This window comes from Phasianus colchicus, chromosome 19, assembly GCF_987193195.1.
Source record: "Phasianus colchicus chromosome 19, bPhaCol1.hap1.1, whole genome shotgun sequence".
Taxonomy (NCBI): domain Eukaryota; kingdom Metazoa; phylum Chordata; class Aves; order Galliformes; family Phasianidae; genus Phasianus; species Phasianus colchicus.
In genome coordinates this window covers 4,327,703-4,342,823 of record NC_143454.1, presented here as the reverse complement: position 1 = coordinate 4,342,823, position 15,121 = coordinate 4,327,703, and the positions used below count along the sequence as shown (strand labels likewise).

General features: G+C 46.2%; 1 protein-coding gene across 13 annotated transcripts in view; it reads right to left on the bottom strand.

The window, feature by feature from the left end:
- Positions 1 to 15,121, bottom strand: part of EHMT1 (euchromatic histone lysine methyltransferase 1) — a 97,281-nt gene that overhangs the window by 11,139 nt on the left and 71,021 nt on the right. For all 13 annotated transcript variants that reach the window (XM_031601560.2, XM_090121427.1, XM_031601559.2 and 10 more), the window contains 12 exons: positions 14,373 to 14,599; positions 13,224 to 13,388; positions 12,649 to 12,731; positions 11,263 to 11,369; positions 9,306 to 9,428; positions 7,034 to 7,135; positions 6,314 to 6,418; positions 3,842 to 3,996; positions 2,975 to 3,142; positions 2,444 to 2,588; positions 1,699 to 1,776; positions 451 to 566 (listed from right to left, as the gene is read on the bottom strand). In XM_031601560.2, the coding sequence (XP_031457420.2) occupies positions 451 to 566; positions 1,699 to 1,776; positions 2,444 to 2,588; positions 2,975 to 3,142; positions 3,842 to 3,996; positions 6,314 to 6,418; positions 7,034 to 7,135; positions 9,306 to 9,428; positions 11,263 to 11,369; positions 12,649 to 12,731; positions 13,224 to 13,388; positions 14,373 to 14,599 (1,574 nt within the window). The remainder of the gene's footprint in view (positions 1 to 450; positions 567 to 1,698; positions 1,777 to 2,443; positions 2,589 to 2,974; positions 3,143 to 3,841; positions 3,997 to 6,313; positions 6,419 to 7,033; positions 7,136 to 9,305; positions 9,429 to 11,262; positions 11,370 to 12,648; positions 12,732 to 13,223; positions 13,389 to 14,372; positions 14,600 to 15,121) is intronic.

Here is a 15,121-nt window from a genome sequence, read left to right as displayed (position 1 = left end):
AGTGGGAAACTTCAAGCAATCAATTCTTTGCCTGCCAGCCTGTATTTCTAACATCAACTGCTATCTTATGATGGCTTCTAAACTGCTGCATTTTTTCTTGCTCTTATGTCTCTCAGAGCTCTCTTCCTGTCAAGTTACACCCAGGGCTATCCATGCAAACCCAACACCCTTTTGTATACTTGGTGGTCCAGCTGAGAAAGACCAGCACAGTTCCCCCATGTGCTGGGGTCAGCAGCATGGCACAGATCCCAGCTGAGCTCACTGCCCACTGCTGTTGATCCTCACCTGCAGCATACAAAGGAACCCCCCTGGCTCTCACTGCTGTGTGGTGGCACCTGCCCAGCTCTGCTTCATCTCTGCAAGTTCTGCACTTTGTGGGTCTGCAGGCAGAGCTGAGGCTATGTGGTTTGGCCACGGTTGTCCCACAACAAGCTGTGTGTGGGTTCTCACCTGAGCCCATTCTGCACCACCCGGTTCCTACAGGTCCGCCAGCACGAGCAGGCATGATTGCACTCAAAGATCAGTGGGGGCTCAGCCATGTTGAATTCAGGCAGGAGTCGGCCGTCCTGAAGAGGAGATGCATTCAAGACAGGGTTAGTTTTCTCTTCTTGTGAACTTTCCCAAATGCAAAACGGGTGAGAAGACCCCTATTGCAGAGGCATGCCCCGACCTCCCCAAAAACAACCTCAGAACTCAACTTCTGCACAGGCTTCGTTCTGCCCTAACAGCAGCACACAAGCCATTATCACAAACAGCTGACAAACAGCAAGAAACCATTCTGGCTTTTGCTGCCTGGCATCACCCTACACACCATCATCAAAAGTATCTCACAGTGCTGTGCAAAAAATGGTGTGCATCATCATTATCATCTTTTCGTAGTGCTGGAGGGGAGAAGCATATGCTTTGTCTATCTCTGGAATAAAGCCTAAACTTCCACGTTACAAGGCCAGCACACCCAAGTTCTGTAAACCACATTATCTTCCCAAATAACTCTCCCCAAAAAGCTACAATTCAATTATCTACCAACCATATAGGATTAAGTAAGTGATAGAGGCAGTTCATCACACTAAACAAATTTGGCTTTTATGGCTTTAAAGATGTAATCACCTATTAATGTGTAAATAAAATGCCTACGAAGCAAAGAAAGATGCCAATACTCCCCCTGGGAGAAACTTACAGAGATAAAGAGAACTTCTGATTTTAGCAGAACCTGTCCAAATATTAACCTCAAAACCTCCCAGGAGGTTTGAAGTACACTTACCCAGAACAAACCTAGGCTTCTGGCAGTGATGAAGTTAAAACATATTTACTTTGCATTCATCCAGAAGGATCCTGATAAATAGAGGTAAGCAAAAATCTCTCTTCTACCCTCCCCCTGTTTATATATTACAGCATTTTCTATGTCTTTCTGAAATGGAAGCTGATTTCACGCATGGGTTATTAAATGCTCTCTATCACATGGGTATAATTAATGGCTCAGCTGGCACGACAGCAACACAAACAAATAACACTGGAAAAGCTTCCCTGAGTACGCATTTTGTTGTTATCACATACACCTCAAAGCTGAGACTGCAACTCCAGGCGTTTTAAAACAAAAAGCAGAGGAGCTGTGCAAGGAATTGGTTTTAGGTCCTATTAGACATCCTGAATTTTGCAATATTCAGTTTGCCAACCAAACACGAGGCTGTGCATCCTCACCTTATCATACCAGCAGCGCATACTGAGTTGGCCACACATGCAGTTACTGGAGGAGCAGTCGTCTATACAGACGCAATACTGAAAGAGAAGCAGAAGGGATCAGCTCCAAGCCACTCCAGCACAAGTGAAAGAGCAACTTCTAAGTGGGCCAGCGAGCAAAACCACAAGTCTTCACTTTCTCCTGCCTGCTGCTGGAGTGCCTTCCCAACTTTCCCAAAAGAGGCCACTGCTGCAGCTCATTAGCCAAAAAGATAACCAGACTCATCAGTTCAGTGTATTGTTTACTCAGTTCTTCAATTCTACGCATAATGAATATCAGAGGAGTCCAGCTTGCAGAAGAGGATCCTGTCATGAGTCACTTTCATCTTCTCCCCACATTACTAACCTTCCTCTGTGCCCTATGAGCTCCACACTTGAGGACAAGGAAAGCTCTGAGGTCGCTAGGAAGACAGCACGAGGAAGGTCTCCAAACAACTCTCAACTCTCACAGCCAGAACAGAGGAAATGGATAAACAAATGGGAGCTGCACCAGGCAGCTGCTGCAGTAACAGCTGAATGCAGAGGTGAGGTGAAGTCTGGGAAAGGAAGAACAGCAGAATCCCTTCTTCTGGAATTTCAGACTACAACCTTGGCTTGAATCACTACTAGGACAAGAGATTCCCATTCTGAATGCAAAACTTGGTCTGAGGTGCAGTGCAACATCTCTAAATGCTTGCAGCAGAACAGGAAAAACACAATCCCTCACCTGTAAATGGGTGATGTTTCTATCAATGTCCATTGGGGAGGTGACACAGTTCTGTGAGACATACTTGTAGTTGCTAGGACAAGGCTCACTGTCCACTGAATTGACACAGGGAATCGGGATCCTCTCATAGCCCCGGGCAATGTCTCTGTCAAGAGACAGAAAGAGAAGTGTCACAGCAGAAAAGCTTCCCCAAACAAGGGGCCATTCAAACACCATCCTGGGGTAGAGTTAGTGTCTTTGATCACCAAGCATTCAAAGGTTGAACGCAATTCTAACTAGAACAGAGTTCATTTTTTTCCACTCTACCTTACAGATTTTTCTTTGTGTTTGTGAATATTTCCATTTGGAGGATGAATTTACAAGTCATGGACTGAATCAGCGATTTTAAGTCCTGTTAAGCTCCAACTGACCTTCACACCAGTTTAGAAAGCACAGCACATACTTACAGTCCTTTCTCAAACCAGGCTCCCTGCCTTGCCCTGGCCTGGGCTGTATTTCAGGGCCCACAAGCAAAGTCAGTCAGATTCTCACCTGCTCACTACCTTCTCAATCTGGACAGGCTTTTCAGTCGATGATTCTCTGAGTGTTTTGTTCATCTGTAGAGCCACCCAGACCTGAGAGTTAAGGCTGGAGCACTGGAGTGGAGTCTCACCCTCCTTGTTCTTTAAAGTAACATCCGAGCCACGGGAAAGAAACAGACTGCAAAACAGTAAGAAAGGATAAGCATCCCCAAGAGAAACTGCACAAGGGGAAAATGAGTTGAATCACACTCTCCAGCCAGCCCTTAAGGGACAGTGTAGCATCTGCAGCAGTGAATAATCACCTGAGTTTTCTTTATAAGCATGGCTCAGTGAATCCTTCTACAGGAAGGTGCTGCCAGAAGCCACAGACTGGTGCTCTGGGCAAATCCTGCCTTGCTCCAGGCACGACAAGTGCCTTGCTGGTGACCAGCCTAACTTCAGGCAAGCTGGAAACTCTTTCTGGGAGGGAAAGATAAGGGGTGGGAACGGTAGGCTGGAAATGGTTAAGTCCAACCAGAAATTTGTATTGGACTTGGCCCTTGTTTATACTCACCAGCTTTTGGTGAGGACACATGCTGACTTTATTCCTAGCAGTGACTAAACAAAAGAAAAGTCTTGTTACCCTATCACACCACAAAAAGCTCCAGGACTACAGCTTGTTTTGTGATCCTTTTTACACCAGCTCTGGCAGCAGGCAGTATTTCACACCCACTGAGCCTAGGAGCAAGGGCAACAGAGAAGCAAGCCCTGCATCCCGATTTTGGTCTGTGCTTAAATGCCAAATTTCAAAAGCTGTCCCAAGCTTCCAGCCAGCACACGGCCAGAAAGGAGCAACCAGGGGAAGGGAGAGCAGCAGCAGGGCTGGAGCTGTACTTACACAACACACTCGTAGCGGTTCTCCCTGGCTGCAATGTGCAGGGGGGAATCTCCATGAATATTCACCGCATGTAAATCACACTTAGCAGCCAGCAGAATCTCTGCAATGTCAACACAGCCAGAAAAAGCAGCCCAGTGCAAACAAATATTTTCCTCCTGGAGGGGAAAAAAACAGAGCAGAGGCTTGTTTAGTGCATTAAAACTCTACTGCTTTAGGAACTCCATCATCCTCAGCTCTACACCTGAGGCATTCAACACGTAGCTTCCTTCTCCTCCCCTACACTGCTCATTCTGGTTGGGAGTCCCAGGGTGGGCAGGGAAATCTCAACAGAGCCGAGCAGGGAGTTCTCAATCCAGCCGCCTCCACACACAGAATTGGGGAGGCTGCATCAAAATGCTCCATTGTCTTCCCTCTGCACACAAATTGTCTATCTGTGAGCCACAAAAACAATCTGGATCAATCCACGAGAGAGGTGACAGACATGAATAAGCACAATGGAAAAGGCTAGAAGCTGAACTTCCCCAGCCCAGACACACAGCAAAACTTGCATGTCTCCCAAGCTACAAAATCGAAGAGAAAAAGTCTCTGCCAAGCAAGAACAGAACGCAGGCTGTAGGACATGTGAAAGTGCTAGAAAGAGAATCATGAACTACATGGAAAGCAATCAATCTGACTTTGGGCATCTCTTAAATACTGTATGTACTCATCTCTCACTAGCTGCACTAGAAATAGCTGAACACTCATCTATTTGATGGGGATATTTTAAGCGATGATACTCTGTTTTCTGTTACAGTGCAATTGGCAGCATGCTTTAAAGTCCTCCCCCCTGACAAGCCCTAAAGATGCCCAATACAACAGTGCAATCATAGAACGGCCTGGGTTGAAAAGGACCACAATGCTCATCCAGTTCCAACCCCCTGCTATGCGCACACTTGCCAACCAGCAGACCAGGCTGCTCAGAGCCACATCCAGCCTGGCCTTGAATGCCTGCAGGGATGGGGCATCACAACCTCCTTGGGCAACCTGTTCCAGTGCAATGACAGTAATGATCACCTAGCTTTTTTTTTTTTAAATAAAAATAAAGCACATCTTAAAGTCATTGCAACCTAACTTAGATCTTCTCTTACACGAGGAGGCTGCTAGCACGCACCAGGGAGTGGGAAGACACCTCTTTGTGCATGGCTTCTGCCTCCTACAATGGTAAAATCCAGGAAAAAACCTCACCAGCATCATGTACTGATCTATAAAAGATTAATCCTGTTGATTGCACGCTGCATGCTGCTCAGACACGTTACAGACACCTAGATTTGCTATTTTGTTTAGCACTGGCTACTGCCTAACAGCAGCACAATTACAATCAAAAGCGTTTCTCACGGAGTATGATGTTTCCTAGCACAAATGACATTACTTCTTAATGGCTGCAATCAGGAGACACTGAGCTGTAGGTACAGTAACAGATACGTGATACATACATCTGCTAAGGGGACATTTTTCTTTCACGTGAATTGTTGACTGAGACAATTTGATTTTCATCATTTAACGTGGGAACTTTTAACAGGCAGCCAAAGGCTTCTGTGGCAGCTCAAACAAGAGTCAGTGCAGTCTGTGCTAGAATTCTGAAGTCATGCAACAACCCAAAAGCCCCCTCCTCCCACCTTGACTTTGGCTTTTATGAAGAGTATCAGGTCCAGAACTGCCTGGGAACTGTTTAAGTTACCAAGGAATGGAGGCTCCTACTAAGAAAGGGCTTTCAGACTGGGGAAGGCAACTCACACATGGGGCCACTCTGAGTTCCATGAGACAAATGTGCCAGCACCTACCCCTGCCAGCACCCAACAGACACCAGAAGAGGCATTTAGGGAGACAAATATGAAATAGTGCTTACATCCATCAGATTCAGAAAAGCACTAGCAGCCCTGGACAAGAAAATATATTGTCATGAGGTATCCTAGGGCATGAGATGAGATGATAACAACTACCTCTCATCTCCTACAAGCCTGGAGTAGCTCTTCATACCCAAGCTTCCCTTGCAGGTACTTCTGGGGTTTCAACAGCAAAGGGGAAAAAGTGAGAAACACTCTTATTAAGAAGAAAGGAGCACTGCTGAGGTACTGAATCTCCTGAGCTGAAGCATGAATGTGCTTCCCTTCTTCTCCCCCATCACCTCCCTCTCATTTTCTCTTTTTACTTGAAAAACTCTGTGAATTCAGCTGGCACAGAAAGACACCCAGAGCTGCTGGGCCCACTGAGCTCCCAGGGAGTCCACGTGGGAGGAGGAGGACTGCTTGCTTGCCTGTGAATCTTCTTCTAGAGTAGGGAAGAACATTTTTGCAGCCAACACTCACTGTCACTTGTGTATAGGGATCACTGTGCCTCCCTTTATTGAGCCCAAAGTTGGTGTTCTTGGGCTCTTCTGGTTTCTAAACAGAGATTGTGGATTGTTTCTAAAACAGATTCCAGGAAGAAGCTCACATTGTCTCGAATGTTGATGTCTGACCCCTTTGCAAGCAGTAGCTTCACCAGTTCGATATGCTTGTACTCAGTGGCCCAGATCATCGGCGTCCAGCCTCCGTCGTCCTGGGGAAGGAAAGAAAAGGATGAGACAAGTAGAACAAGCACAGTGGTCTCCTGCTGGCTTCCACAAGCCTAGGAAGCCATGGCAGGTGTGTCTTGCTGGGAGCCACAAACCCCTTCCCCCCCACATCTGCCTCATCACAGTGCTTCAGTCTGTGCTGCTGCAGGGAAAAGTCCCTCACGGTCCTGCAGAGCCCAGCAAGATCCAAACCAATCTGCCCCAGCAGATTTGAGTTTATTTGCAGCTAAGCAGAACTGGAGATGGGTCTCTAGGGTGTTCAAATCCAGCTGACTGTCAACAACAAAGATTCTGTAAAAGCACTTCTGTAAAAGCACAGCTTCTGTAAAAGCACTTGCAAAAGTTCAGCTAAGCTCTGAGATGGTCAGGGCTAGGCTATAGGGCTAGGATAGGGCTAGACCTATCCCACAGCATGTGCATATCTCACCCTTCTGCCAGAAGGAGCACATTTGGAAATTCAGGGTTAAGGGAAAACTGTAAATGGAGAACACACAGAAGGGAATTTCCCCTGAGGTCAGCAAGGAGGTTTCTGCAGCAGGCCAGAAGGGGATATCTTCATGAGAGAAGAGCAGCTTCTGCACCTTGTAAATAGGCCTCACCTGGCAGTTGACATCCATCTTCCCTATGGACAGGAGATACTGAACAACGTCGTAGTGCCCCTTCTTGGCAGCCAAGTGCAGACACGTGGAGCCCTCCGCATCCTGGACACAAGCACAGAACAAATCCTCAGGGAACGTCCCTTCCCCACATTCCCCATGTCTGCAGACCATCAGTGATGCTGAGGAACATCAGAGAAATCATCACAAGAAACATCAAAGCAGAGAACTCAAAAAGCAGCAGCAATCAGTACTGGCACAGAGCAGAGGCAGCTTTCCAGAAAGCTCACACATGCAGCCAGTGCAGAGCAGAAGGGTGAGAGCAAAGGCTATGGGAAGAGACACTTTTATAAGCACAGGGAAGGTAACAGCCCCAGCCCCTGGGTGCTCCCCTTCCCCAGCAGACAATCTCTGTGTTGAAGAGCCCAGAGGAAGCAGGAATCTCTTACAGAGACACAGCACTGCACTTCACATCCAAAAAGTAGCCTTGCCTCAACCTAAAATAGTCTGTTTATACAGCTTTTTGCTGTGTTTATTAGCACAAGGCTTAACCCAGCAGCTGGCAGCAGGGACCAAGACCCTAGGGTGCCCTCGGTCATGTACCCAGGCTGGGGAAACAGAACAACAGCAATGGATAAAAGAAAAAATGCTTTCAGGAGCAGTCTGGTCGATGGGCAGGCTGGGGCTGTGAGTCATGACGGAGACACTCCCACACCAACACCAAAACTCTTGGCTGGAGTCTGATTTTTATCAGATGCTTCTATCCCAAAAGTTCAGCTTAAAGCAAGGCATGGAGACCAGGAAAGGAGGAGGAAACGAAAGGCTGAAAAGCAAGATGTTTTCTTCCTACTACAGAGTTTTCTGATGGAGGACACTCCCTTGAAAAGAGGACACAGCACAGGGATGGGGAGCAATGATGGGCAGCTCCACATCAAGGATCGCACTGAGGGTTTCCTAGGCGCAAAGAAGAGTTTCCCACTCTCCCTTGAGAGCCTGACAACTGAATAATGTCACACCTCCCTCTCAGATTAATATAAGCTAAGTGCAGCTTCTCCATCCTACAATGAGCTGGCGTATTTTAATACAGACTTTTTGGCAGTTTTGAGTGGCTTGCACATCCTATGGACAGGATCGTGTGGCTTCAGCCTGGGGGCTCCATCCCCACCCTCTCTCCCCCCACAGCCTGGGCACACTCAGTGCACACCCCCAGCAAATAACTGTCTGATTTTGCATCGAAATGGCTGGAGCTGATTTCAAACTGCAATGTTGCTACTTTCAGAAGATGACTAATTTGGTGCAAGAAACTAATTAACATAATAAACTAGTCTAGACTTCAGACGTGATCTCAGGCTTCTAATTTGTTTTTGCTGGCTCAGGGGTTTTTCCTTCCCTTTACCTTCAGAAGCAGGAAACCTCTCCTCTCCGACATCAATAAACAAGGTGAGTGACATATGGATTGCTGCAAGATGCAAGTTCATAGTGGCTGCTGTCCTTGCATGTGCCTGCCCTGCCTTTTCCCTCTTCCCAGCCTCCCAAGGAGTCACCCAAGGCTTGGGGTGGACAGCAGCTCTTGTGCAATCCTTCCAGCCTAGCCAGCTCCATCACAAAACGTGTGCATCACAATCCTGGCCCTGCTGCGCTTCCTAGCAATAGCAGAGGAGTGAGCCAACAGCAGCAGGTTGTAACAATAAGAAGTTCACATGGGGAGGGTTCTTGTACTCCAAATAGAGTCTGATTTATGGGGCTAATAAACGATCTGTATATTTTCCAAGACTGCAAAGCAACCCGAGCATGCTAAAGGCAAACAGACAGCTGCATTTTATTGTATTTGTTTAAATTAAGGGGTAGGGAGTTTAAAGACTGGGTCCAATTCTGCCACTGCGGCGTGATTGCAAGAAACAGCACATTAGACCTTTGGAGATCAAAGCTTCCTGTCTCTTCTGCTGGCTTTGCAAGCACCTAATTACCAACCCATTTTAAAATGGCACCCCGAAATTCTCATTACTAAGAGTCTGTAGAGAAGGAAACTCTGAAATCAAACTCCAAACGCAACGCAATGACACCAATGCTTCTTGGTGGCCCCATATCAAATCAAACACCCCCTATATTTGGTGCCATGAATTGATGTAGTAAGCAGCTGCACTTCCCCAGACTGCACAGAGCCAGGACAGTCTGTCCAAGTCTTTGCACCTAAGACGAACAAACCTTCATTTCCTTACTTCCTGAGCTTAAAACCTTTAAAAAAGAAATGGCAAACAGATGAATAAAGTGCTACCTTAGGATCTACTAGTGCTCCAGCCTTGATAAGGTATTTCACAGTTTCCAGGTGGTTGTTTTCAGCTGCTTCCATCAGTGGGGTCCGCTGGTCTTCAGAGCAGCTGTCTATATTCGCACCAACCTGTTAAGGAGGCCAAGGCAAACACAAGGACAATTGTAACCTTTACTAGTTAGCAAAGGAAGGATGTGGGAGTAGAGATTTAGTAGCAAGTTTAGCAGCAAGATGTTCCTGAAATTCAGCCATGTTGAGAAAAAAGCAAAACCACCAGAGGCAGAAGGCAGACGAACTTCACCTGTTTTGGAAAGCAGCACACACTGCTTGCGTCCTCTAGCCAGCAACTAGAGCACAAGGAAGCAAACAGGTGTGAAACAGCTCTTGTCACTGCTGCCTTTGGCACTGATGCTCTATGCATAGAGCTGGTAACAATTCTGAAAAAAAAAATCAGCCTTCATTTCCCAGAAGCTTGGTCTTCCCTGGTCTATCATCTCTACAAACACAATGAACAGACAAGCAGTGCTTCCCAATGTCACAGGCAGTAGGAACAAGCTGCTGATCACAACAGAGAAAGCAGGTGTCAGAAATACCACAGACCAGTTAACTACTCTATTGAAGTCAATGCCAATATTTCTCTGAGAACACATTAAGTTCAACATGGACTGCTCTGGACCAAAATCTCTATTGTCCCATGCATCCTGCCCTCTTCAGCTCTTTGATGTAGCTCAATAATCCACCCACTACTTAAAACCAAAAGAAAATCTAAGAAATAGAACAACTCTTGGCACACCATGCATGTACCCATGCACAAAGCAAAGACCTGCTCACAACAGTAACGTGCTGACTCAGGTTCACCTGGCACAAGAAGATGGCCCCACTGCTTCTATGTGCCTCCTACTGCACGTATTTGTTTTGATCACTTTTATAAAGCTAGAGCAGTTCAGACCAGAGAAGAGACACTTCAAGTCTAACACGCTGTGGACATTCCCAGCCAAACACACTGCTCCTGCAATAGCCAGACATCAGGGGACAGACAAGAATACAAAGGATTCTGGAAACAAACCAGCCCTTCTGATCATCAACTCAAATTGTTTGTAGTGTCTTGCAAATTTTGCTCCTTTTACTCATACAAGTCATTCCGCTGTCTGTACTTGTGATAACTCAAGTGAGCAAAGCTCCACCTTCAAACAGCACTTTGAATGCTGAGACATCTCAGCAGGCTCATTATCAAAGAGTGGCTTTGCCACTTTCTCAGAAGACTTTTAGAGTTTTCCAGTCACAAAGAGCAAGCAAAACACAACCAGATGCCTAAGGTGCCAATGCAAAAAAACTACAGCCCTTTAAAGGCCTTCTTTTTTCTTCACAGTGTTCTGGAGAAGATTCAACAGCAGCACTGCTATGTGTTTCACCACCTTCCCTCATTCAAACTTATCAGAGCCCAAATCTTATACTTCACATAACAAGTGAAACTTGCATCTTCCTTCTTTTCACAAGTGTAAAGAACAACCCTGTTGGAGTTGCTCAGATTTTGACAGAAAACAAGGCAGGGTCTGATGGCCTGCAGGCTTTACAACCTACCTACCAGCATTACAAAGAGCAAATTGGCAGCAGCTTGCAGCTACCTGCAGGTCAGCCTGTGCTGCCACATCTGGCAGTGCACCACACTGCGGGGTGTGCTTAGGCACAGAGCATCCCATATGCACTACAGTGCCCTACATCAAAGCTCCACGTGCCCATTGCACAGACAGTGAAGCTGGTATGGAGAACAGCCTAGAAAGACATCTTCAGTCACATCACCAAAGTTTTCACATCACTCTGCACCACTCACTCCTGCAGCAAACAGTGTGAACGAGGAGGTTTTTCAATGCTGGTTTTTCAAGTGTGCTTTAGTTCTGTGGGGCACAAGACCAAAAAACACAGAAAATTGCTCATACAGAAAAACATTTAAGTAGAGACAGACCTGAATCAGCATATGGCAGATGTCCACATGGCCAGACTCAGCAGCAGCATGCAGAGGGGTTCTCTTACTCTGATGCTCCATTTTAAAATTAGGGTCAATTCCATCCACTGAAAAACACAGCAGAGATGCCTTCAACCACAATTCAGAGATCAGAGAAAAGGGTAACAAGAGAAGGAGCTCTCAACCAAAGCTTTTAAAAGACTTTCCCCTGGCCCATCCTCAGCCCTTCTTACTACACATGCAAGCCAGAAAGCTCTCAGAGTAGTCCCACAGACATCTTGTATGCAACAGCCCTCCAGCAAGGAGCTTCAGAAACACTGTGGAATATAATACTTCTAAGGCATTACCATTCCTACAAAAGCCACTTCTTTCATTCCCCTGCTCTCACTGCAAGAAATACCATCAACACCGTGCAAGGGTAAAAAGGAAAAAAATAAAGTGCTGCTGTTGGAAACAACAGAAAGTCAGCACTACCCAGCTTTATTGTCTCAGGACCATGATTAACTGCACTTAGTATTAGTGATCCTTTTTGCATCACTGTAAGCAAAAGGGCTGCAAAGAGGATGGAGCTCCAACATGAGCTCGGGATCTGGCCAGAAATCCTCACAGCTGTGCAAAGACTGACAGATGATGATGACAGCCAGACAAAGATGTCTGGGCATGATAACATGTTGCATATGATGGGGCCATAGTTAAATATCAATGAATAACATTTTGGTGCTATTGAAAACAGGAACAATGAAGCTAATACTTGCTAGGAGAAAAAAAAAAAGGGAGTGATAAATGCAGAAGAACAGAAAGCATCCAAAAACGTACTTTGAAGTACTGGAGTGGAAAGGAAATGATCCCAAGTAAAACACTGTGTCCTTCACAAGGAGATATTGCTTGGGAATATTTGTTGGTAAGAACAACCCCAACCAGCTGAAAATCATCTGGTGACAGTTACGTACCCCCAGAATAAAGCCCTGTGTACTGAAGTTCTCTTCTTTTCCGCTTTCTTGCTGACTGGTCTTAATTTAATCACACTCTCATCTTTCTACCTCTCCACTGGATGCAAATAACCAACCATCCCACTGCACAGGGAGGAAAAGTTCTACTGGATTGGAAAAATCAAACATAGGTCATTTGGGGGTAGAGAGAGTTTCTCTGGATAAAACTGCATCCAAATGCAGAAGCAAGCTGGGAGCAAGTCCACATTTCACAGAAAGATTAAGCCATTTCTGATGACACATTACTTGCAAAAGTGGCTTTCTCCTCCCAACACCACTCACAAGGGGCAGTGGGGAATATGACGTGCTGCCATGCTGGGAACTGGGCTCTGGCAGCTGCCTGGCAGGAGCTGGGAGTACTGCCAGACATACCGTGTCCTGGGAAAGAGCCACCTACCCAACATAAGCAGGACTTTTTGCAGCTCTCCTTGCCTCGCGGAGAAGTACAACTGTTTTGGATGGAACCGTAACTTCTTGGGTCTGCAGCAATGGGGAAAGAGGTAGAATTAATACACACTGAAGAACACTCCCCAGTATTTTTTACCCCAACCTACACATTAGGCAAGAGAAAGTTTGTTCCTACGGTACAGCTCCAGAATGCCAGCAAAACCAAAGAATATCAACTCTTTAGGAGATATTCAAACCTCCAGCTCTGGCCACAGTCAGCCTTGTTCTAACAACAGCCATACCAACTCAGAGCTGCTAATAAAAATTTCTGGATCTTACTGCTACAAATAGGAATTCCTAGTGGTTATAGTTGAAGTTAGAAGTCCAGGGAAAAGCTAAGTCCTCCAGACAAATCACTATGACATTTAGAGCTTTAACTTCTTTCATCGAGTTGACAAGTAACTGAAGTGAATAAGAGTACACAAGAACAGAGCGGAGTCAAAATCAACAGAAGCTAAATCTCAATTCTCCTTAGGTTAAGCAGCTCTGCTGGGAACTGGGGAGACCCAGACGCCTTTTCCTTACTTTTCAGAGTCCAGGGCAATCAGGGCACTTTCCAGAGTTTCTTTAACTGGTCCCTGGGTCAGGCTAGTAGTAGGCTTTGGAAAAACTGAAGATCCAGCTAAGTCAAATCCCTCTGCAGCTGAACTTTCTGGCTTGTCTTCCTCAGACAACCGCGTTCCAGTGACACTGAAAATGAGAGAGAGCCAAAGCACAACCATTAAAAATACACAACACTCTGTGCATCTTATGCCAAAGAAGGAAAGGAAATCAATTTTAAATTGACAGACAGCATAAGCAAAATTGAAACACAAAGCAAGATATTTCACAGGCTTTTTGGTAAGAACTTGCCCTGAAAAGGAGTTGCATTGTCCTATGACTACATTTTGATGTACTCTTTGCAACAGGCAACAGAAGATCATGGGGCTGAGGGCACTGCCCTGCTCACTGCAAGTCATAAAAGCCTTGAGAACAAGATCAGATCACATGGGAAGCTGAAGTACTGTTCATCACAGAGATGTCTTCATTTATGTTTTCCTCTAAGTTTCGATTGTCTGCATCTGTACCCACTGCTGTGGGCAGCTAAGCAGCTCAGGCTAGGTATTCCACATGAATTTCCCTCTCATTCACCACACATGGCAATGTCAACTCATTCCACTATTATTTCATAGAATTTCATAGAATGGCCTGGGTTGAAAAGGACCACAATGCTCATCCAGTTCCAACCCCCTGCTCTGTGCAGGTCACCAACCAGCAGACCAGGCTGCCCAGAGCCACATCCAGCCTGGCCTTGAGTGCCTCCAGGATGGGGGATCCACAGCCTCCTTGGGCAACCTGTTCCAGTGCGTCACCACCCTCTGTGTGAAAAACTTCCTCCTAATATCCAACCTAAACCTCCCCTGCCTCAGTTTCATTCTTAACAATAAGAGGAAGGAGCTGTATTAACCCCCAAATCCTTCTTATCTTCATAACTGTTGTTCCACCTCATCCTGTGTTTGCTGGGCTCCTCTCTGGCACTGTAGCACAGAATAAGCCTGCAAACACCTGCAGCTGAGCTTGGCTTGTCAGAGCAGGACCAGAAAACACCTTGCTCTGCCAGCAGGAGCACAAGCATTCAAATGCAAAGCACGGTTTGGCACAAGGGTTGAGACTGCCACGTGCTTCCAAGCTCACCTTCCTGTCGTGGTGTCAGCCCTTCCCTCCACTGCTGCTGGTTTCTGCTGCTCGTAGGTCAGCGACACCGTGGAAGTTGTGTCTGCTTTTGCTATTGTCACCTCCTTTGCCTTGGAGGCATCTTCCCCGCAGTGTGGGCAGTAGCTCGTGTCGTTGACCTGGGAGGCACAGTTCTTGTGGAAACGGTGGGAGATGCTGCTCTCAGGCTGACACTCCATGAAAGTGCCCTAAAAAAATCAGAGAAGACATTCATTCCTTGGTCACTACGTGCCTTACCCCTTCCACATGCTTCATCCGCAGAGCTCTTATATACTTCATTCATGACCACTCCTGTCCCTCGCGCTTCCAGTACAGTAAGCAAGCACTGCCACTTCTTTAGAAGAGAACAAAACCAAGGTAATGGGAAAAAACTCACTTGGTTAGGAACTGCAAAGCAAGTTTTTTAATTGCACGTGGGAAACAGAACCACAAAGTCCCATTTTCCAGCTCTAACACTTGATGTTCTTGCTTACGTTTCTAGAAGTGCCAGTGTACTGTAAGGACGCTCCCAATACTGGAAAAGAAAACTTCAAACCAGTCAGCACTAAAGCTACCAAACACATCTGCACGCAAACCATTCAAGGAATAAATAATACAATTACATCAGCTGTCAACCCCAATGTAACCCAAAGCATGCAACTTCTCTCTTTGGACCAGCCCTGTATGCTGTTTAACCCCATTAGCTGACAGATGTGAGCCACCTTTGTACA